This window comes from Phyllobates terribilis, unplaced genomic scaffold (genome assembly GCF_046119375.1).
Source record: "Phyllobates terribilis strain yellow unplaced genomic scaffold, ASM4611937v1 Scaffold_9__5_contigs__length_417890890, whole genome shotgun sequence".
In the NCBI taxonomy this organism is placed as follows: Eukaryota; Metazoa; Chordata; class Amphibia; order Anura; family Dendrobatidae; genus Phyllobates; species Phyllobates terribilis.
In genome coordinates this window covers 409,731,916-409,756,196 of record NW_027362769.1, presented here as the reverse complement: position 1 = coordinate 409,756,196, position 24,281 = coordinate 409,731,916, and the positions used below count along the sequence as shown (strand labels likewise).

The following is a 24,281-nucleotide window of genomic DNA, read 5'->3' as shown; positions in this document are numbered from 1 at the left end:
CTTCTCCTCCGTCCGGCAGGTTGGGCATCCTGGACAGGGCGTCCGCGTTGGTATTGGAGCGTCCTGCCCGGTATTTAATTGTGAACTCGTAGTTGGACAGACGGGCCATCCACCTCTGCTCCAGGGCACCGAGTCTTGCCGTGTCCAGGTGTGTCAGCGGGTTGTTATCCGTGTACACGGTGAACCGGGAAGAAGCGAGGTAATGCTTAAAGCGCTCAGTGATTGCCCATACTACGGCCAGGAACTCTAACTTAAATGAGCTGTAATTCTCGGGGTTCCTTTCGGTGGGTCGCAGTTTTCGGCTGGCGTAGGCGATTACTCGTTCCTTCCCCTGCTGGATCTGGGACAGTACGGCTCCTAGCCCGATGTTACTGGCGTCGGTGTAGAGGATAAAGGGCTGGCTATAATCCGGGTACGCCAGGATTTCGTCCCCCGTGAGGGCCATCTTCAGCTGGCGGAAGGACTCTTCTTCCAGCTCTTCCCATTTGAAGGGCGGCTTCTGGTTCTTGGCCTTCCGGGACTGGCCTATCAGGAGGTCCTGCATAGGTGCTGCCTTTTTGGTGAAACCGGGAATAAACCTTCGGTAGTAGCCTACCAACCCGAGGAACTGCCGCACTTCTTTTACGCTGGAGGGGCTTGGCCATCCCTTAATTGCGGTGATCTTATCGGGGTCGGGAGCCACTCCGTCAGCGCTCACCACGTGTCCCAGGTACTGCACCTTTGGTTTCAGGAGGTGACACTTGGAGGGTTTCACCTTTAGGCCGTAACTCGCCAGAGCCTCGAACACTTCCGCCAGGTGTTTCAGGTGGTCCTCATACGTCTTGGAATATACGATGACATCGTCCAGGTACAACAGGACCGTCTCGAAGTTTCTGTGGCCCAGACAACACTCCATTAGGCGTTGGAAGGTTCCTGGTGCGTTGCAGAGTCCGAACGGCATGCAGGTGAACTCGCTAAGTCCCATCGGGGTGGTGAATGCGGTCTTCTCCCGGTCCGTCTCTGCTACAGGAACCTGCCAGTACCCGCTAGTGAGATCCAAGGTAGAGAAGAAGTTAGCAGATCTTAAAGCAGCCAATGACTCCTCTATCCTTGGTAAGGGGTACGCATCCTTGTGTGTGATACGGTTGATTTTCCGGTAATCTACACACATCCTCATGGTGTTGTCTTTCTTTTTGACTAAAACTAATGGGGCTGCCCAGGGGCTACAACTATCCCGGATTACCCCAGCCTCCTTCATATCTCTAAGCATCCCCTTGGCGTGTTGGTAATGTGCAGGGGGTACGGGTCGATACCTCTCTTTTATGGGAGGATGATCTCCCGTGGGGATGCGATGTTCTACCCCCTTGACTCGCCCGAAGTCTAACGGGTGTTTACTAAACACTCTCTCATACTCTTGAACCACCCGATAGACTCCTTGTTTCTGATGTGAGGGAGTGGAGTCAGTACCCAAATGTAGTTGCTGACACCAGTCCTCCATGTCTTTCTTAGAGCCGTTACCTTCCTCCGGGTGAGATGGAGGCAAGGGTTCCACAGATTGTATAGAACTTTGATTAGTGGTATATAATTTGGCTAGCGTGGCATACCGGGGCAGGTACACTTCCCTCTCCCCGATATTTATTATGCGAATGGGCACCCTCCCATGGCGTACATTGACCACCCCCCGTGCTGTCAAAATGGTGGGCCTACTGTCTGAGTAAACTGGTTCTACCATTGCCTGGTAATCTCTACCTCTCAGACCAATAGCTGCCCGGCACCAAATCATCATTTCACTTTTTGGGGGCATGGCAATAGGAAAAGGGTCACACATTCTTACGCTACCAATCTCACCGCCGGAGAGTTCCACTTGTTGCCGTTGCATCAGTGCCCGGATCTCTTTCTGGAGCACCCGCTGCTCGCCGGAGCTAGCATTCTTGGCAACCTGCTGTAAAAGGAAAATCACCTCTGCAAGACAATTTTCAATTACATTAGTTCCTAGAGTTATTTTTGGGTGACTCTCATGTTTATCAATATCTACAATGATCAGTCCCTGTGCGGCCAGTTCGACTCTACCAATTTTGATGGTCACCTCTTTAAATCCGATCTGTGGCACGGGCTGACCATTGCTGGCGATGATACTCAAGTCGTCGTCGGGGTAGCGGGTAATATCCGAGTCATTCCAGTACTGCTTGAAGAGCACGTACGGGATGGTGGTGACCTGTGACCCGGTGTCCAGTAGGGCACTCATGGGAATGCCATCCAGTACCACAGGCAAGACTGGACGTCCTCCCACATATCTGTCGCGCCAGTTCGATGGGCCTGGTGATCTTTTTCCTGGGGGTTGGCCCTCTACCCCAGGTTGTGCCCGTTTAAAGAGCAGTACCTTGCCATATGTCCGGGTTGATTGCAGCGGCGGCAGATGGGTCGTCCGTCCTCACTGTATCGGTCACTGGGTCTTCCTCTGGCCGGTGGGGTCCTCCTTGGTCGACGCCACGGGATGTCCTCCGGTCCGGATGCCAGCTGGATCTTCCCTGGGGTGGAAACCTGTAAAGACTGCACAGTTCGGGTTAGCGCAGCAACGCTCTTAGCTAGCTCTTGGACCTGATGGTGTAGGTCTGGAGCCGGGTCATTGTCCAAAGCCTGCGCATCAGCTCCCACAGGCCCTGCTGACAAGGGCGCCGCCTCCTGGTAGTAAGTGGTAGTGGGGCATCTGTGGGTCACAACGCCACCTGGTGCCGGTTCTCGGAGCACCCGGATGGCTCTGTCCTTGAACTGTGCAAAGTCCAGATGGGGATCCTGTAAGGCCATTGCCCGCAACTGGGTTCGGTGGGCATTGCAATATAAACCCTCTATAAATTGTTCAGTCAACAGCCTGTCCTCGTTTCCCACCCCATCAGGGTCGGTCTGCTTTATGGCCCTCAGGGCCTCTTGTAGGTTTAGTGCATAGTCCCTTATACTCTCATGCGCTCGCTGCTTGCACCCGTAGAATCTAAGCTTAATCTCGGCTGAGGTGCGGGTATCAAAGGTGTCCTTCAGCCGGGTTAATATCCCTGCGACAGTCTTCCTCCCAGGTGGCCAGGATTTTACTTCCCTTTTGGCTGCCCCTGTTAGTTGGGCCACCAGGATGCTCACTTTTTGCTCTTCTGTGAGGGGGTACACCTGGAAGAGGCTATCCAGCTTTTCTCTAAAGTCATGCAGGGTATGTGACTCCCCTGAGTACTGGGGTAGCCAAGCTGCTCCCGGGATATAGGGCATGGTGAAGGGCATAACTGCAGCAGCGGTAGCGCTGGCGGGGGTTGAGGCAGTGAAGCTCTCCTCCGTACCCGACATCTTCCTCCCCCCTAGTGGACCGTGGCCTACCTTGCGATGATCCTCTTCCGTAGGCCGCGGCTCCGCAGTGGATCGTCAGGGTTGAGGACCTTCCGTCGCGCTCCTGTGACGTCGGCGTCTGCTGGGCTCCTTCCAGGACCTTACGCAACGTCCGGACGTGAGGCGGGGCTTCAGTTCTCGCGCGCTTTCGGAGTCCACGCCCCTCTTCTTCCCGCGCGGCGTCATCAAGATGGCGTCCAATGGCGGGAAAACTCCATGGATGGCGGGAAGAAGGTCGAAGATGGCGCCGGATGGCGGGAAACTTCGCGGATGGCGGGAAGAAGGTAGAAGATGGCGCCGGATGGCGGGAAACCTCCACGGATAGCGGGAATCTTCACCACTGGTAAGTTTGAACAGTCTTTGCTTTTCAGGCACGCAGTACCCGGTGGTTGCGGGCACGAAATCCTGCCGACTACGCCAAAGTTGACGCGCCCCTGGGCCTGTGTCGCGCTGCGGTGCGCACGCGGGAGCTTACCCGGAGCCGGATCCGTGGAGGGTTGTAATCTCGTGGCGGTGACCCGGTCCGTGCCCAGGGAGTCAAACTAGACGGCAGTCTATTAGTAGTAAATAGTTGATGACTACGCCACCCGTTGGAGTGCAGCCAGGAAGCTGCTGCTGCAGGGCAGACCGCTGAGGCCGGTGGTAGGATTGTGCAGCGTGATAGTATAACCCCCAACGGGAGGGGTATGGCCTCAGGGCAGCCGACGTAGATGATGGGGGTAGCAGGAACCACTCAGAGACGGTACGGTGTAGTTCAGGGTCTTTACTGGTAACAACGACAGACCCTCCCGGAGTACTTGCTAGCAAACGGGGCCTGGTCAGTCTTTGAGCAGATGGGATCTCCCCTGGCCAGGCGGAGTTGTAGGCCTCCCAAACTGACTGTACTCTTCTGGCTACCTTGCTAGAAGCTGATGTAAGTAGCCCACGTCCCTGAGTGTACCGTGTGGTGCTCACCCGTATGGCCGGTGACTCGGGGCCTTCTAATGGCTTCCGCTCCACGATGGCGGTGCTGGTCCCACGCGTGTGACCGTGCCTTCGGGCTTCTGGGCCAGAGGACCTGAAATCCCCTGCCCGACGGATTCTGCTGCTGGGTAGGAGTTAGTCCCCACAGCCTCGGACTCCGGGTCCGGTAAAGAATCTTCTTAGTCAGGGCGAGCTCTGTAGCTGCCAGCCCCTGACTCCTTGTAACTCTGCTGTTTCCTATGCTGCTTCTCTTCTCCACTCTCCTTGTCTGACTCACCCTGCCTCAGCCCCGGGTTTATACAGGGGAAGTTCTTCCCCTCCCAAGACTGGGCAGGAGGTGTGGCATGCACAGGATCCCTGACCAAAGGACCTCCCACCTGCTCTCAGACATAATATCTCTATCACTGTGGCAACCAGACCCCTGGGGTGTCACAGTAAGAGATGTTGTGAACTGAGTCCCAAGTCTATTGTTGATTTTTTTTGTAAAAATTCTCCTACAGGTGTGGGTGTCCAAAAGGGGGCGGATTCTAAAAAGGGGGCGGATTTCCAAAAGAGCGTGGAGTATAGAAAACCAAAATTTGTTACTGGTTGTGGGTTGGTGCCGCCTAAAAATGACAATTTGACCGTTGATAACGGGGTAGCTCCAGTAGAAGGGGTTGACATCAAAGTGGGAGGTGACTTATTGGTCCACGACACCATGGGGAGTGACACAGACCCTGTAGCTGACGGTGACACTTTGAAAGTAGAAGGAGAGTTCAGTCAGGAGGAGCTAAACGAGGAGAGAAAGTCCCCCTCTCGTAGTCAACGGAGCAAGGGCCACAAAAAGGTTGCTCCTATAGTCTTTGCTGCAAGTGAAAATAAAGAAAATGTAGTACTGTGTGCCTTTGCTTCAAGTGTGGATCTTCCTTTAGAGGCAGAAGAGGAAGTGACATTGCCAGTAGCAACCTCCGATACAGTACTGAGACAGAAGAATCTGACAGCTATGAAAGAGGAGGCAGCCAGTCATGGCCAACAGCTGGAGCCTATCAGGCAGCAGTGTCAGAGTGACAAGTAGCAACTATGGGAAAACCTGGAGTCTGAACGGCAGAAAATATACCAGGTTGTGAGGAACTTACAGCAAGAACTGGAGGAAAGCAATGAGGAAGTTAACCAATGGAAGGAAATGTTCCAGGGAATTAAGGAGGACCGCCGCAAAACCAAGGAGGAGGTTTTGCAGTTGAAACTTGAGAAGGAGGCGCTGCAAGATGAAGTTTCTGGGCGTGAACAAAACCTAGAACGACTGTGCGAACAGTTCAACCGGGAGCTGTGTGACTCCAAGCAGGAATGTAGTGAACGCAGTGGGGAACTGCAACAAATTAAGAAAGACTATGAGGATCTCCTCAGGGTTAAAGGGAAACTAGAGGAGGATAAGGCGGATGCAGAGCACATGCGCCAAGTGGTTGAGACCACTCTGCAGGACACCCGTGATGAAAATGATGATCTCCGCAGAAAGACCCTAGGTCTGGAAACTCAGGTGAAGGAGATGCAGACATTCTGTGATGATCTCCAGAGGGCAGAGACGTGCCTTAAGGAAAGAATCAGCAAGATGGAAGCTGAGTGGAAAAAGATGGAAGAGTCTATCGGAGAAGCCACAGACCAGGGCCAGAAGTTGGCCACTGGAGATGGGAGGTATGAAACAAATACCTACTCGAATAATGCGAGCTCGGATGATTCAGTGGATGTAAGAACCGAGATCAAGGAGCTCAACGAGACGCTACAAGCCCATTTGAAGCAAGAGAAGCTTGAGAGACTGGCTGTCGAGAGCCAAGTGGGCGCATTGGAGACAGACAGGTCTGAGAGAACTCTACTGGTAAAGGAGCAGTTGAAGCAGGAAGAGCTTCAGAGATGGGCTGCTGAGAGGCGAGTAGCTGAGCTAGAGGAAGAAGTTGTTAAGCTCAAAGGTTGCCTGGCAAAGCACCACTCAGTGAACGAGGCCTCCTTGGAGAAGGAAAAGGGCAAACAAGTGGCACTTACTCCTTTATACCATGAGAAGGTGGACCTCAGGAGAGCTGAGAAAGTGTTAAAAGAAGATAAGTATGAAATAGAAGTAGTCAAGACGAGAATTCTTGAGGTCGTAGCTGTGAGTCAGCTCAGGGGAAGCATACAGGGTGAAGAAGCTGAGAGTCAGTTGTCCCTGCAACCTGAGCCGGATGACTGCTTGGAAACCTCTGGTGAGACAGAAATGTCTCGGTACAAGTGCCTCGTAGATGTACCCAAAGATTTGAGAGAAGAGTGCACCAGAGAGTCAGTGCATGAAGAGTTTAAGAAGGCCGTGGGAGCCTGTAAGGTGTACTCGACCTCAGAAGCTAAACAGCTGGTGGTCCTGTCCACAACCGAAGTCACAGTGAAGAGGGTGGCAATCCTAAGTGACATGCACTGGCGATGTATTCGCACAAAGCGGTTTGTCCGGTTGAAGACGGAACAAGCCGTTAGACAACTGGAGCTGATGAGGAAGGCTCTCAGTATGCGTGAAAAGGTCGTCCGGGTGCCTCATGTTCTGGTGAGAAAGCTCATTGGGAGAAATGGCCGAACCATGCAGATGATGGTAAAGAAGTCTGGTGTGACGAGAGTAAGTGACGCGCCCCTGGGCCTACTTAGTGTAGCGTTGCGCACGCGGGAGCCTACCCGGAGCCGGATCTGATAGGGGTAGTAGTCTCGTGGCGGTGACCCGGTCCGTGCCCAGGGAGTCAGACTAAGTGGCGGTATATTAGCAGTAGATGTAGGACGACTACGCCACCCGTTGAATGCAGCTATGGAGCTGCCGCTGCAGGGCAGACCTCTGAGGCCGGTGGTAGGATAGTGCAACGTAGATGGTATAACCCCCAACGGGAGGGGTATGGCCTCAGGGCAGCCGACGTGGATGATGGGGGTAGCAGGAACCACTCAGAGACGATGCGGTGAAGTTCAGGGTCTTTACTGGTGATAAAGATAGACCCTCCCGGAGTACTGGCTAGCGATCGGGGCCTGGTCAGTCTTTGAGCAGATGGGATCTCCCCTGGCCAGGCGGAGTTGTAGGCCTCCCCAACTAATTGTACTCTTCTGGCTACCTTGCTAGAGGCGGGTAAAAGTAGCCCACATCCCTGAGTGTACCGTGTGGTGCTCACCCGTATGGCCGGTGACTCGGGGCCTTCTAGTGGCTTCCGCTCCACGACGGCGGTGCTGGTCCCACGCGTGTGACCGTGCCTTCGGGTTTCTTGGCCAGAGGACCTGAAATCCCCTGCCGGGCGGTTTCTGCTGCTGGGTCTGGGTTAATCCCCACAGCCTCGGACTTCGGGTCCGGTGGTAACTCTTCAATCAGGGCGAGCTCTTCAGCTGCCAGCCCCTGATTCCTTTTAGCACGACTTCCCCAGAGCTCCTGATCTCTCTTTCCTATAGCTGCTTCTCTTCTTCTCTCTACTCTACTCTTCTCACTAACCCTGCCTCAGCCCCAGCTTTATATAGGGGAAGTTCTTCCCCTCCCAGGACTGGGCAGGAGGTGTGGCATGCATAGGATTCCTGACCAAGAGACCTCCCACCTGCTCTCAGACATAACATTGCTATTACTGTGGAGACCAGACCCCTGGGGTGCCACATTCCCCCCTAGTGAAAGTTAGTACTCCGGGACTAAACATATTTTTGTAACATAACAAATTACAAACAGAAACAACGCAATAAAGAAAAACATTAGGATGGTCACGGCGTGTCCGCAACCGGGTGTAACTTTTGAGGAAAACAAGGGTGTCCATTTCACCAACACAGGGAGACGTAACCAGGTAGGGGTCTGTCCTGCCCCGAGTCCTTAACAGTCTTTCAGTCCGTCCTGGATTACGCTCCATCTATATACACAAAGGATTCCCGGTAAATCCACCAAAGACTCCTATAAATAACTAGAAACACATAATTATACACAACCAACAATAAACAGGTAAACATTAATAAAATAGCTTGAACATTTTAGATCCTCCACCGTATGGGCAGCTGGCCTCTAGTGACCCTAGTGGACCTACGGAGCTGGTTGATTGGTCCTGAGCTACAGGGTATAGGAGCTGTCAAGGGTAAACTGGGCAGCCGTCTACGGACTCTTTGGCTCACTAGGGGTATGGCAGGCTCACTATAAGCAGAGGGTTGATTTTCCTGGTCTGCTTGTGTGGGGCCTTCTGCCTCCTGGACCGGCTGTTCTTCCAGTTCTACCTGTGTCTCCGTAGGCACTTGGGATGCTGGTTGGAGGAACGTGAGGACGGGTACCACAACAGCACCATTGACTTGAGTCCAACACCGAGGGAAGTCTCCGAGCACAGTACTAACCATATCTTCCCTTTCCTCTACGGGTCGAGGGTCCTCTTGTTCCTCTTCAGGGTTCCGTAGCTGTTCGGGACACTTCTTTAGGTGATCCCGGGATACAATGGCTGTGGTTTCCCCTCCGTCTTTACTGATTGTACAGATCTTCGGGTTGTCGTGGCTTGAGGGCAGTACGGTGTACGGGTCCTTCTCCCATTGGTCGTCCAACTTGTGGAGCCGTCTTTTCCTCTTCAAGACCTGCTCTCCGGGCACCAGGGGAACAGCGGGAGCATACTGGTTGTAAGTTTTCTCTTGTCTTTCCCTAGCTTGACAGAGACTACGCTCCACGCTCTCCTGTACTTTTCGGTATTGCTGCTGCCTCTCTGTGTCCCAGTTGGCTTCTGGTGAAGTGTCCTCGGGTGTCAGGACTCCCATCTCCAGATCAACAGGAAGCTTACCAGGTCTTGCCCTCATTAGGTAAGCCGGGGTACAGTTGGTGGAACCTACAGGGATGTGGTTGTATAGGTCCACCAGGTCGGGCAGCTTCTCAGGCCACAGACTGCGTTCCTCCAGGGGCAATGTTTTCAGGAGATCTATCACCACCTGGTTCATTTTCTCACAAAGTCCATTAGTTTGCGGGTGATAGGGTGTTGTTCTAATCTTCCGGCAGCCATACAGGGTGCAGAACTCCTGGAAGACCTCCGCTTCAAAGGCAGGCCCCTGGTCCGTCAGCACCTGCTCCGGGTATCCATGCGGACGGCAGAAGTGCTGCTGGAAGGCTCTAGCTGCTGTGTGAGCCGTTAAGTCCTTGACGGGGACGACAACCAAAAACCGGGAGTAGTGATCCACGATGGTTAACGCGTAGACGTAGCCACTTCTGCTGGGGGTCAGTTTTACATGATCCAAGGCTACCAGTTCCAACGACTGTCTGGTGATGATGGACCGCAGGGGAGTCTTCTGGCTGGCACGGTCCCTCCTTCTTAAGTTGCATGGGCCACAATCTCTGCACCACCTCTCGATGGTTCCTCTCATGCCTACCCAATGGAACCGCCCGCGCAGCAGAAACTCCAGCTTCTTCCATCCGAAATGCCCAGCTCCGTCGTGGTATGCCTCCATCACCATAGCTGCGTCTCTTCTTGGCACCACTACTTGCCAGATTAGTTCATGCGTCCGGGAGTTAACCATTCTGCGGCACAACTTTCCCTTGTAAAGGAACAGTCGACTCTTCTCAGCCCACAGTTGCTTGGCTTCCTCCGGAGTGTCTGGGTCAAGGCGTGCATCTGGCCGAGTCAGCATCTCCTTTACCAGACGGACGACAGGGTCACTGTCTTGCGTCTCCACCCAGTTGAAATGAGGTAAGGGGTTGAACGTAGCGGTTTGCTTACTTCTTACACGGTGGGAATACTGGATAGTCCCATGACGGTGGAACGCGGGGAGCTCAACTTCTTCCAGTTCCTCTGAATCTTCCCCTACGTCCGGTAGGTTTGGCATCCTGGACAGGGCGTCTGCGTTGGTATTGGAGCGTCCTGCCCGGTATTTGATTGTAAACTCATAGTTGGACAAGCGGGCCATCCATCTCTGCTCTAGGGCACCGAGTCTTGCAGTGTCCAGGTGTGTCAACGGGTTGTTATCCGTGTACACGGTGAACCGGGAAGAAGCGAGGTAGTGCTTAAAGCGTTCGGTGACTGCCCACACCACTGCCAGGAACTCTAGCTTAAATGAGCTGTAATTCTCAGGGTTTCTTTCGGTGGGTCGCAGTTTTCGGCTGGCGTAAGCAATTACCCGTTCTTTCCCCTGCTGGATCTGGGACAGTACGGCTCCTAGCCCGATGTTACTGGCGTCGGTGTAGAGGATAAAGGGCTGGCTATAATCAGGGTACGCCAGGATTTCATCCCCCGTGAGGGCCATCTTCAGCTGGCGGAAGGACTCTTCTTCCAGCTTCTCCCATCTGAAGGGTGGCTTCTGGTTCTTGGCCTTCCTGGACTGGCCTATCAGGAGGTCCTGCATAGGAGCTGCCTTTTTGGTGAAACCGGGAATGAACCTTCGGTACTAGCCTACCAACCCGAGGAACTGCCTCACTTCCTTTACGCTGGAGGGGCTTGGCCATTCCTTAATTGCGGTGATCTTATCAGGGTCGGGAGCCACTCCGTCAGCACTCACCACGTGTCCCAGGTACTGCACCTTTGGCTTCAGGAGGTGACACTTGGAAGGTTTCACCTTTAGGCCGTAACTTGCCAGAGCTTCAAACACTTCCGCCAGGTGCTTCAGGTGGTCCTCGTAGGTCTTGGAATAGACGATGACATCGTCCAGGTATAACAGGACCGTCTCAAAGTTTCGGTGTCCCAGACAGCATTCCATCAATCGCTGGAAGGTTCCTGGTGCATTGCAGAGTACGAACGGCATGCAGGTAAACTCGCTAAGTCCCATCGGGGTGGTGAATGCGGTCTTCTCCCGGTCCGCCTCTGCTACAGGAACCTGCCAGTACCCGCTAGTGAGATCCAAGGTGGAGAAGAAGTTAGCAGATTTTAAAGCAGCCAAAGACTCCTCTATTCTTGGTAAGGGGTACGCATCTTTGTGTGTGATACGGTTAATTTTCCGGTAATCTACACACATTCTCATGGTGTTGTCTTTCTTTTTGACCAAGACTAGTGGAGCTGCCCAGGGGCTACAGCTATCCCTGATTACCCCAGCCTCCTTCATGTCTCTAAGCATCCCCTTGGCATGTTGGTAGTGTGCAGGGGGTACGGGCCGATACCTCTCTTTTATGGGAGGATGGTCTCCCGTGGGGATGTGGTGTTCTACCCCCTTGACTCGCCCGAAGTCTAACGGGTGTTTACTAAACACTCTCTCGTACTCTTGAACCACCCGGTAGACTCCCTGTTTCTGGTGGGAGGGAGTGGAGTCAGTACCCAAATGTAGTTGCTGACACCAATCCTCCATTATTTTCTTAGAGCCGTTACCTTCCTCCGGATGAGATGGAGGCAAGGGTTCCACAGACTGTATAGAATTTTGGTTGATAGTATATAATTTGGCTAGCGTAGCATACCGGGGCAGGTATACTTCCCTTTTCCCGATATTTATTATGCGAACGGGTACCCTCCCATGGCGTACATCAACTACCCCCCGGGCTGTCAAAATGGTGGGCCTACTGTCTGAGTAGACTGGCTCTACCATGGCCTGGTAATCTCTACCTCTCAGACCAATAGCTGCCCGGCACCAAATCATCATTTCACTTTTCGGGGGTATGGCAATAGGGAAAGGGTCACACATTCTTACGCTACCAATCTCACCGCCGGAGAGTTCCACTTGTTGCCGTCGCATCAGTGCCCGGATCTCTTTCTGGAGCACTCGCTGCTGGCCGGAGCTGGCGTTCTTGGCAACCTGCTGTAAAATGAAAATCACCTCTGCAAGACAATTTTCAATCACATTAGTTCCTAGAGTTATCTTTGGGTGACTCTCGCGCTTGTCAATGTCCACAATGATCAGTCCCTGTGCTGCCAGTTCGACTCTACCGATTTTAATGGTCATTTCTTTAAATCCGATCTGCGGCACGGGTTGACCATTGCTGGCAATGATACTCAAGTCGTCGTCAGGGTAGCGGGTTATATCCGAGTCATTCCACTACTGCTTGAAGAGCACGTACGGGATGGTGGTGACCTGTGACCCGGTGTCCAGTAGGGCACTCATAGGAATGCCATCCAGTACCACAGGCAAGACTGGACGTCCTCCCACATATTTGTCGCGCCAGCTCGATGGGCCTGGTGATCTTTTTCCTGGGGGTTGGCCCTCTACCCCAGGTTGTGCCAGTTTAAAGGACAGTACCTTGCCATATGTCCGGGTTGATTGCAGCGGCGGCAGATGGGTTGTCCGTCCTCGTTGTATCGGTCGCTGGGTCTTCCTCTGGCCGGTGGGGTCCTCCTTGGTCGACGCCACGGGATGTCCTCCGGTCCGGATGCCAGCTGGATCTTCCCTGGAGTGGAAACCTGTAAAGACTGCACAGTTCGGGTTAGCGCAGCAACGCTTTTAGCTAGCTCTTGGACCTGATGGTGCAGGTCTGGAGCCGGGTCATTGTTCAAAGCCTGCGCATCAGCCCCCACAGGCCCTGCCGACAAGGGCGCCGCCTCCTGGTGGTAAGTGATAGCTGGGCGCCTGTGGGTCACAACGCCACCCGGTGCCGGTTCTCGGAGCACCCGGATGGCTCTGTCCTTGAACTGTGCAAAGTCCAGATGAGGATCCTGTAAGGCTATGGCCCGCAACTGGGTTCGGTGGACATTGCAATATAGTCCCTCTATAAATTGTTCGGTCAACAGCCTGTCCTCGTTTCCCACGCTGTCGGGGTCGGTCTGCTTAATGGCTCTCAGGGCCTCTTGTAGGTTTAGTGCATAGTCCCTTATACTCTCATGTGCTCGCTGCTTGCACCCATAGAATTTAAGCTTAATCTCGGCTGAGGTGCGGGTATCAAAGGTGTCCCTCAGCCGGGTTAGTATCCCCGCGACAGTCCTCCTCCCAGGTGGCCAGGACTTTACCTCCCTTTGGGCTGCCCCGGTTAGTTGGGCCACCAGGATGCTCACTTTTTGCTCTTCTGTGAGGGGGTACACCTGGAAGAGGCTATCCAGCTTTTCTCTAAAGTCATTCAGGGTATGTGACTCCCCTGAGTATTGGGGTAGCCAGGCTGCTCCCGGGATATAGGGCATGGTAAAAGGCATGACTGCAGCAGCGCTGGCGCTGGCGGGGGTTGAGGCAGTGAAGCTCTCCTCCGTATCCGACATCTTCCTCCCCCCTAGTGGACCGTGGCCTACCTTGCGATGATCCTCTTCCGTAGGCCGCGGCTCCGCAGTGGATCGTCAGGGTTGAGGACCTTCCGTCGCGCTCCTGTGACGTCGGCGTCTGCTGGGCTCCTTCCAGGACCTTACGCAACGTCCGGACGTGAGGCGGAGCTTCAGTTCTCGCGCGCTTTCGGAGTCCACGCCCCTCTTCTTCCCGCGCGGCGTCTTCAAGATGGCGTCCAACGGCGGGAAAACTCCACGGAAGGCGGGAAGAAGGCAGAAGATGGCGCCGGATGGCGGGAAAACTTCGCGGATGGCGGGAAGAAGGTTGAAGATGGCGCCGGATGGCGGGAATCTTCGCGGATGGCGGGAAGAAGGCTGAAGATGGCGCCGGATGGCGGGAATCTTCACCACAGGTTAGTTTAAAAGTCTCTTTTTCAGGCACGCAGTACCCGGTGGTTGCGGGCACGGTATCCTGCCGACTACGCCAAAAGCTGACGCGCCCCTGGGCCTACTTAGTGTAGCGTTGCGCACGCGGGAGCCTACCCGGAGCCGGATCTGATAGGGGTAGTAGTCTCGTGGCGGTGACCCGGTCCGTGCCCAGGGAGTCAGACTAAGTGGCGGTATATTAGCAGTAGATGTAGGACGACTATGCCACCCGTTGAATGCAGCTATGGAGCTGCCGCTGCAGGGCAGACCGCTGAGGCCGGTGGTAGGATAGTGCAGCGTAGATGGTATAACCCCCAACGGGAGGGGTATGGCCTCAGGGCAGCCGACGTGGATGATGGGGGTAGCAGGAACCACTCAGAGACGATGCGGTGTAGTTCAGGGTCTTTACTGGTGATAAAGATAGACCCTCCCGGAGTACTGGCTAGCGATCGGGGCCTGGTCAGTCTTTGAGCAGATGGGATCTCCCCTGGCCAGGCGGAGTTGTAGGCCTCCCCAACTAATTGTACTCTTCTGGCTACCTTGCTAGAGGCGGGTAAAAGTAGCCCACGTCCCTGAGTGTACCGTGTGGTGCTCACCCGTATGGCCGGTGACTCGGGGCCTTCTAGTGGCTTCCGCTCCACGACGGCGGTGCTGGTCCCACGCGTGTGACCGTGCCTTCGGGTTTCTTGGCCAGAGGACCTGAAATCCCCTGCCGGACGGTTTCTGCTGCTGGGTCTGGGTTAATCCCCACAGCCTCGGATTCCGGGTCCGGTGGTAACTCTTCAATCAGGGCGAGCTCTTCAGCTGCCAGCCCCTGATTCCTTTTAGCACGACTTCCCCAGAGCTCCTGATCTCTCTTTCCTATAGCTGCTTCTCTTCTTCTCTCTACTCTACTCTTCTCACTAACCCTGCCTCAGCCCCAGCTTTATATAGGGGAAGTTCTTCCCCTCCCAGGACTGGGCAGGAGGTGTGGCATGCATAGGATTCCTGACCAAGAGACCTCCCTCCTGCTCTCAGACATAACATTGCTATTACTGTGGAGACCAGACCCCTGGGGTGCCACATAAGCAGTCCACGTGATCGTCAGGACTGGATACCAGATGAAGACTGCATGGTGTCATTCTCCGCTGTAGGAACGGAAGAAAGTCTTGCATATATATGCATGCTGATGGAGTACCGAGTGACCTACCTGCGAGAGGTAGGACAGTTGAATCTCGCCAGACTGCGAGTGGAAAGACAGCATCATCTGAGTAGCAGAAGGTGGCAGCCGTGTAGAAATTGTGAGACCAGACAGAGAAAGGGCACTTCAAATAATAGGACGGCTACAGTAGAAGGTAGAAACCTTTCAAGATGTCCTGAGGATAGTGGGCATGGGTTTAGAGGTAGTGAGACCTCCAGTAACTCAGGTTTGAGAGGCCCATACAAACGACCCAATAGAGTACAGGACAGTACGGAGTCGAACCGGACCTTAGATACAAGGGCATGTGAGTCACACTGCTGTATTGACCGCTGGGACCAGGGAAGGTCTGACAAGGTGACGACTGACCGCTGGGAGCGGGGGAGGTCTGACAAGGTTACGACTGACCGCTGGGAGCGGGGGAGGTCTGACAAGATTACGACTGACCGCTGGGAGCGGGGGAGGTCTGACAGGGTTACGACCCAGAAATGTGACTTGACGAAGTCAGTGACAATGACAGATGGTAGGTCCCTAAGGAATGGGGTAATGCCGTTGACTAATGTTCCAGGGGCTGAGCAGTGCAATTGTCAAGTACATAGTCTCTGTGTGAACTGTGGGTTATAATGTGTATATTATGTGTTCAACCCCACAAGTTTGAACAGAGGGTGGAGGGGGGATATGTAATGCAGCGCCTAACTGCATTGCTAAAATGTCCAGGGGGTGTGTTCTGGCTGACCATGTACCTCCCCTCAGGTGACTGATCACATGACTGTGACATCATCACAGGTCCTATGTGCACAGACTGATATATAAACCTTGGTAGTTTAGAAACAGGGGTGAAAGGCGTGAGGCCTGATCCCTGTGTGTGTGACACCATTAGCCTGGAGGGGCTGGAAGAGAGAGGCCTGGAGAGGCAAGAGGCTAAATCCCTGTGTTTGGGACGCAGTAGCCCTGGAAGGCACGTGGCCTGGAGACCACGGCTGGGAAGCCTTAAAGCCACAGCTGTGGCAGAACAGAGCTGAGAGAAGCAGCTATGACCCGGCAGAGGTAAAAATGGTTCTTTATATGGACACTGATGTTGTTACCTTGCTGAAGTCTGTATCTAAAGCCAAGCGGGCATGTCTGCCATTGGAAAGGTCTCCTGGATGTTATGTTTATAACCGTGCCGGTGAGCCACTGAGATGGACTGTGTTATGTGCAGTTATGAAGTGTAATAAACTGCTGGATGTCGTGTTATCAAAAAATGTGGCTGGTGTGCTTTAATTAACCCCGTGAAGCGAGTGTCCCCCAGCGTAATGAATAGCGCTACCTTACACAGGGAAAAGTCCTTCTTAAAGGGGTGGTAGCACATGCCCAGATGGCTCCCAATCAGACCGACCACCTCTGCTGTTTAATGTTCTGCAGAAAGTCATGTGACTGGAAGGTCCAACTGAGTGTGCTGCAGCACGATTCATCATACAGATTTGCAACACTATGTGGAAAGGCTCTGCGAGGATTAGGGGTACACTAAGTGGCTGGAATCTGTGAAAGGCAGGGGACACACTAGGTGACAGGGTTCTGTGAGGGGCAGGAGGACACACTAGGTGGCAAGGCTCTGCCAGGATTAGGGATCCACTAGCTGGAAGGAATCTGTGAAAGGCAGGGGACACACTAGGCGGCAGGGCTCTGTGAGGGGCAGGAGGACACACTAGGTGGCAGGGCTCTGTGAGGGGCAGGAGGACACAATAGGTGGCAGGGCTCTGTGAGGGGCAGGAGGACACACTAGGTGGCAGGGCTCTGTGAGGGGCAGGAGGACACAATAGGTGGCAGGGCTCTGTGAGGAGCAGGAGGAAACACTAGGTGACAGGGCTCTGTGAGGGGCAGGAAGACACACTAGGTGACAGGGCTCTGTGAGGGGCAGGAGGACACACTAGGTGACAGGGCTCTGTGAGGGGCAGGAGGACACACTAGGTGACAGGGCTCTGTGAGGGGCAGGAGGACACACTAGGTGACAGGGCTCTGTGAGGGGCAGGAGGACACAATAGGTGGCAGGGCTCTGTGAGGGGCAGGAGGACACACTAGGTGACAGGGCTCTGTGAGGGGCAGGAAGACACACTAGGTGACAGGGCTCTGTGAGGGGCAGGAGGACACACTAGATGACAGGGCTCTGTGAGGGGCAGGATGACACTAGGTGGCATGGCTCTGTGAGGGGCAGGATGACACACTAGGTGGCAGGGCTCTGTGAGGGGCAGGGGGACGCACTAGGTGGCAGGGCTCTGTGAGGGGCAGGAGGACAATAGATGGCAGGGCTCTGTGAGAGGCAGGAGGACACACTATATGGCAGGGCTCTGTGTGGAGCAGAATGACACACTAGGTGGCAGGGCTCTGTGAGGGGCAGGGGGACACACTAGGTGGCAGGGCTCTGTGAAGAGCAGGATGACACACTAGGTGGCAGGGCTCTGTGAAGAGCAGGATGACACACTAGGTGGCAGGGCTCTGTGAAGAGCAGGATGACACACTAGGTGGTAGGGCTCTGTGAAGAGCAGGATGACACACTAGGTGGCAGGGCTCTGTGAAGAGCAGGATGACACACTAGGTGGCAGGGCTCTGTGAGGGGCAGGGGGACACACTAGGTGGCAGGGATCTGTGAGGCGCAGGAAGACATACTAGGTGGCAAGGCTCTGTGAAGGGCAGGGGGACACACTAGGTGGCAGGACTCTGTAATTGGCAGGGGGAGACACTAGGCGGCATGGCTTTGTGAGGGGCAGGGTGACACACTAGGTAGCTGGACTCTGTGAGGAGAAGAGAGCACACTAGGCTGCAGAGGTCTACAAGGGGCAGGGGACACACTAGATGGACGTGGTCTGTGAGGGGCAGGGGGAGACCTAGGCGGCAGGGATCTGTGAGGAACAGGAGAACACACTATGTGGAAGGGATCTGTGAGGAGCAGGAGGACACACTAGGTGACAGGGCTCTGTGAGGGGCAGGAGGACACACTAGGTGACAGGGTTCTGTGAGGAGCAGGAGGAAACACTAGGTGACAGGGTTCTGTGAGGGGCAGGAGGACACACTAGGTGACAGGGCTCTGTGAAGGGCAGGAGGACACACTAGGTGACAGGGCTCTGTGAGGGGCAGGAGGACACACTAGGTGGCAAGGCTCTGTGAGGGGCAGGAAGACACTAGGTGACAGGGCTCTGTGAGGGGCAGGAGGACACACTAGATGACAGGGCTCTGTGAGGGGCAGGAGGACACACTAGATGACAGGGCTCTGTGAGGGGCAGGATGACACACTAGGTGACAGGGCTCTGTGAGGGGCAGGATGACACACTAGGTGGCAGGGCTCTGTGAGGGGCAGGGGGACGCACTAGGTGGCAGGTCTCTGAGGGGCAGGAGGACAATAGATGGCAGGGCTCTGTGAGAGGCAGGAGGACACACTATATGGCAGGGCTCTGTGTGGAGCAGAATGACACACTAGGTGGCAGGGCTCTGTGAGGGGCAGGGGGACACACTAGGTGGCAGGGCTCTGTGAAGAGCAGGATGACACACTAGGTGGCAGGGCTCTGTGAAGAGCAGGATGACACACTAGGTGGCAGGGCTCTGTGACGAACAGGAGGACACACTATGTGGCAGGGATCTGTGAGGAGCAGGAAGACATACTAGGTGGCAAGGCTCTGTGAAGGGCAGGGGGATACACTAGGTGGCAGGACTCTGTGATTGGCAGGGGGAGACACTAGGCGGCATGGCTTTGTGAGGGGCAGGGTGACACACTAGGTAGCTGGACTCTGTGAGGAGAAGAGAGCACACTAGGCTGCAGAGGTCTACAAGGGGCAGGGGACACACTAGATGGACGTGGTCTGTGAGGGGCAGGGGGAGACCTAGGCGGCAGGGATCTGTGAGGAACAGGAGAACACACTATGTGGAAGGGATCTGTGAGGGTCAGGGGGACACACTAGATGGCAGGGCTGTTTGAGGGGCAGGGGGACACACTAGGCGACGGCTCTGTGAGGGGCAGGGGGACACGCTAGGCGACGGCTCTGTGAGGGGCAGGGGGACACGCTAGGCGACGGCTCTGTGAGGGGCACGGGGACACGCTAGGCGACGACTCTGTGAGGGGCAGGGGGACACGCTAGGCGACGACTCTGTGAGGGGCACGGGGACACGCTAGGCGACGACTCTGTGAGGGGCAGGGGGACACGCTAGGCGACGACTCTGTGAGGGGCAGGGGGACACGCTAGGCGACGACTCTGTGAGGGGCAGGGGGACACGCTAGGCGACGACTCTGTGAGGGGCAGGGGGACACGCTAGGCGACGGCTCTGTGAGGGGCAGGGGGACACGCTAGGCGACGACTCTGTGAGGGGCAGGGGGACACGCTAGGCGACGACTCTGTGAGGGGCAGGGGGACACGCTAGGCGACGGCTCTGTGAGGGGCAGGGGGACACACTAGGCGACGACTCTGTGAGGGGCAGGGGGACACGCTAGGCGACGGCTCTGTGAGGGGCAGGGGGACACGCTAGGCGACGGCTCTGTGAGGGGCAGGGGGACACACTAGGCGACGACTCTGTGAGGGGCAGGGGGACACGCTAGGCGACGGCTCTGTGAGGGGCAGGGGGACACGCTAGGCGACGGCTCTGTGAGGGGCAGGTGGACACACTAGGCAGCTGGGGTCTGTTATGGGCAGGAGGACACTAGAGGGAAGAATTCTGTGAGGAGCAGGGTGGAGAGTATGTGGAAGGATCTCATGGGTACTGAAGGCAGGAGGGGAAACATTAAAGAGAAAAATCTGTAGCATTTGATCAGTTTATTCCCCCTTTGTGCCTTGCTATCCTCTCCTCTGTGCCCCCTCCTCACTTTCCTGACATAACAAGGACAGTGAAAGTGAAAGTATGTGCCCCCCCCTCCCCCGCCCTGCAGCTGCAGGCTCCTGCTTTCACTTTCATCATGAGATGTTACATTCAGTTCCAGGAAGGACGAGGAGCAGAAAGGACGGCGAGAAACAGGTAACGGGGAAATAATAATAATAATAGTTTTTATTTTTATAGCGCCAACATATTCCGCAGCACTTTACAGATTTTAGGGGGGACTTATACAAACAATACAGAATAAGCAGATCTCATATCGAAAGGAGTGAGGGTCCGGCTGCTCGCAGGCTTACAGTCTATGAGGAAATGGGGGAGACACAAAAGGTAAAAAGTACATATATTGTATAATGCAGCCGTGATATACTATATAGGATAAATAATAATACATGGACTGGTCGCCTGCCAGTATGGGGGTTGTCAGGGGGTCGTGTGGGCTGTGTGTGATTTGTACAGTTTGAGCTGTATTATATATCCTGTGTGATGTCTGATCCGTACTATGTTATATGTGTTCTGGTTTATGTGCAGTGTTCACTGTGAGGTGAGTAATACAGCTGCATCTCACAAAATTAGAATATCATCAAAAAGTGAATTTATTTCAGTTCTTCAATACAAAAAGTGAAGCTCCTATATTATATAGAGTCATTACACACAGAGCGATCTATTATATAGAGTCATTACACACAGAGGGATCTATTATATAGAGTCATTACACACAGAGCGATCTATTATATAGAGTCATTACACACAGAGGGATCTATTATATAGAGTCATTACACACAGAGGGATCTATTACATAGAGTCATTACACACAGAGGGATCTATTACATAGAGTCATTACACACAGAGCGATCTATTATATAGAGTCATTACACACAGAGGGATCTATTATATAGAGTCATTACACACAGAGGGATCTATTATATAGAGTCATTACACATAGAAGGATCTATTATATAGAGACATTACACACAGAGGGATCTATTATATAGAGTCATTACACACAGAGGGATCTATTATATAGAGTCATTACGCACAGAGCGATCTATTATATAGAGTCATTACACACAGAGGGATCTATTATATAGAGTCATTACACACAGAGGGATCTATTATATAGAGTCATTACACACAGAGGGATCTATTATATAGAGACATTACACACAGAGGGATCTATTATATAGAGTCATTACACACAGAAGGATCTATTATATAGAGTCACTACACACAGAGGGATCTATTATATAGAGTCACTACACACAGAGGGATCTATTATATAGAGTCATTACACACAGAGGGATCTATAATATAGAGTCATTACACATAGAGCGATCTATTACATAGAGTCATTACACGCAGAGGGATCTATTATATAGAGTCATTACACACAGAGGGATCTATTATATAGAGTCATTACACGCAGAGGGATCTATTATACAGAGTCATTACACACAGAGGGATCTATTATATAGAGTCATTACACACAGAGCGATCTATTATATAGAGTCATTACACACAGAGGGATCTATTATATAGAGTCATTACACACAGAGGGATCTATTACATAGAGTCATTACACACAGAGGGATCTATTACATAGAGTCATTACACACAGAGCGATCTATTATATAGAGTCATTACACACAGAGGGATCTATTATATAGAGTCATTACACACAGAGGGATCTATTATATAGAGTCATTACACATAGAAGGATCTATTATATAGAGACATTACACACAGAGGGATCTATTATATAGAGTCATTACGCACAGAGGGATCTATTATATAGAGTCATTACGCACAGAGCGATCTATTATATAGAGTCATTACACACAGAGGGATCTATTATATAGAGTCATTACACACAGAGGGATCTATTATATAGAGTCATTACACACAGAGGGATCTATTATATAGAGACATTACACACAGAGGGATCTATTATATAGAGTCATTACACACAGAAGGATCTATTATATAGAGTCACTACACACAGAGGGATCTATTATATAGAGTCACTACACACAGAGGGATCTATTATATAGAGTCATTACACACAGAGGGATCTATAATATAGAGTCATTACACATAGAGCGATCTATTACATAGAGTCATTACACGCAGAGGGATCTATTATATAGAGTCATTACACACAGAGGGATCTATTATATAGAGTCATTACACGCAGAGGGATCTATTATACAGAGTCATTACACACAGAGGGATCTATTATATAGAGTCATTACACACAGAGCGATCTATTATATAGAGTCATTACACACAGAGGGATCTATTATATAGAGTCATTACACACAGAGGGATCTATTATATAGAGTCATTACACACAGAGGGATCTATTATATAGAGTCATTACACACAGAGGGATCTATTATATAGAGTCATTACACACAGAGGGATCTATTATATAGAGTCATTACACACAGAGCGATCTATTATATAGAGTCATTACACACAGAGGGATCTATTATATAGAGTCATTACACACAGAGGGATCTATTATATAGAGTCATTACACACAGAGGGATCTATTATATAGAGTCATTACACACAGAGGGATCTATTATATAGAGTCATTACACACAGATGGATCTATTATACAGAGTCATTACACACAGATGGATCTATTATATAGAGTCATTACACACAGAGGGATCTATTATATAGAGTCATTACACACAGAGGGATCTATTATATAGAGTCATTACACACAGAGGGATCTATTATATAAAGTCATTACACGCAGAGGGATCTATTATATAGAGTCATTACACGCAGAGGGATCTATTATATAGAGTCATTACACGCAGAGGGATCTATTATATAGAGTCATTACACGCAGAGGGATCTATTATATAGAGTCATTACACGCAGAGGGATCTATTATATAGAGTCATTACACGCAGAGGGATCTATTATATAGAGTCATTACACACAGAGGGATCTATTATATAGAGTCATTACACACAGAGGGATCTATTATATAGAGTCATTACACACAGAGGGATCTATTATATAGAGTCATTACACACAGATGGATCTATTATACAGAGTCATTACACACAGATGGATCTATTATATAGTCATTACACGCAGAGGGATCTATTATATAGAGTCATTACACGCAGAGGGATCTATTATATAGAGTCATTACACGCAGAGGGATCTATTATATAGAGTCATTACACGCAGAGGGATCTATTATATAGAGTCATTACACGCAGAGGGATCTATTATATAGAGTCATTACACGCAGAGGGATCTATTATATAGAGTCATTACACGCAGAGGGATCTATTATATAGAGTCATTACACGCAGAGGGATCTATTATATAGAGTCATTACACGCAGAGGGATCTATTATATAGAGTCATTACACGCAGAGGGATCTGTTATATAGAGTCATTACACGCAGAGGGATCTGTTATATAGAGTCATTACACGCAGAGGGATCTGTTATATAGAGTCATTACACGCAGAGGGATCTGTTATATAGTCATTACACGCAGAGGGATCTGTTATATAGAGTCATTACACGCAGAGGGATCTGTTATATAGAGTCATTACACGCAGAGCGATCTGTTATATAGACTCATTACACGCAGAGGGATCTGTTATATAGAGTCATTACACGCAGAGGGATCTGTTATATAGAGTCATTACACGCAGAGGGATCTGTTATATAGAGTCATTACACGCAGAGGGATCTGTTATATAGAGTCATTACACGCAGAGGGATCTATTATATAGAGTCATTACACGCAGAGGGATCTATTATATAGAGTCATTACACGCAGAGGGATCTATTATATAGAGTCATTACACGCAGAGGGATCTATTATATAGAGTCATTACACGCAGAGGGATCTATTATATAGAGTCATTACACGCAGAGGGATCTATTATATAGAGTCATTACACGCAGAGGGATCTATTATATAGAGTCATTACACGCAGAGGGATCTATTATATAGAGTCATTACACGCAGAGGGATCTATTATATAGAGTCATTACACGCAGAGGGATCTATTATATAGAGACATTACACGCAGAGGGATCTATTATATAGAGTCATTACACACAGAGGGATCTATTATATAGAGTCATTACACACAGAGGGATCTATTATATAGAGTCATTACACGCAGAGGTGACTCGCCCCCTCGGCCGTGGGGTACCCGGAACTGGGCTTCTGTACGAAGATGGGGGTAGTAGTGGCAACCCAATCCCGTGGCTCAGGTTGGTCAGACCAAATTGTGGCAGTCTATTTGTAGAGTTATGAATGTCCGACTACGCCACCCGTGGATTGCGGTCAGGGATGACCGCCGCTGCAGGGCAGACCGCTGAGGCTGGTGTTGGTGTGCAGCACAGGGGTAGGATAACTCCCCACGGGAAGAGTGTAGCCTCAGGGCAGTGTAAGTGGATGCTGGGGGTGATGGTGCCGGC

The 24,281-nt window shown here is 52.0% G+C and overlaps 1 protein-coding gene across 4 annotated transcripts in view; it reads left to right on the top strand.

Annotated features, from left to right (window-relative positions):
• Positions 1–24,281, top strand: part of LOC141161279 (uncharacterized) — a 51,249-nt gene that overhangs the window by 4,135 nt on the left and 22,833 nt on the right. For 2 of the 4 annotated variants that reach the window (XM_073646078.1, XM_073646077.1), the window contains exon 1: positions 19,806–19,953. The exons of 1 other annotated variant lie outside the window; for it this stretch is intronic. In XM_073646078.1, the coding sequence (XP_073502179.1) occupies positions 19,840–19,953 (114 nt within the window). In that variant the 5' untranslated portion in view covers positions 19,806–19,839. Of the gene's footprint in view, positions 1–15,671; positions 16,024–19,805; positions 19,954–24,281 lie in introns of those variants that run through there. One more of the 4 variants, XM_073646079.1, reaches the window with a different exon arrangement.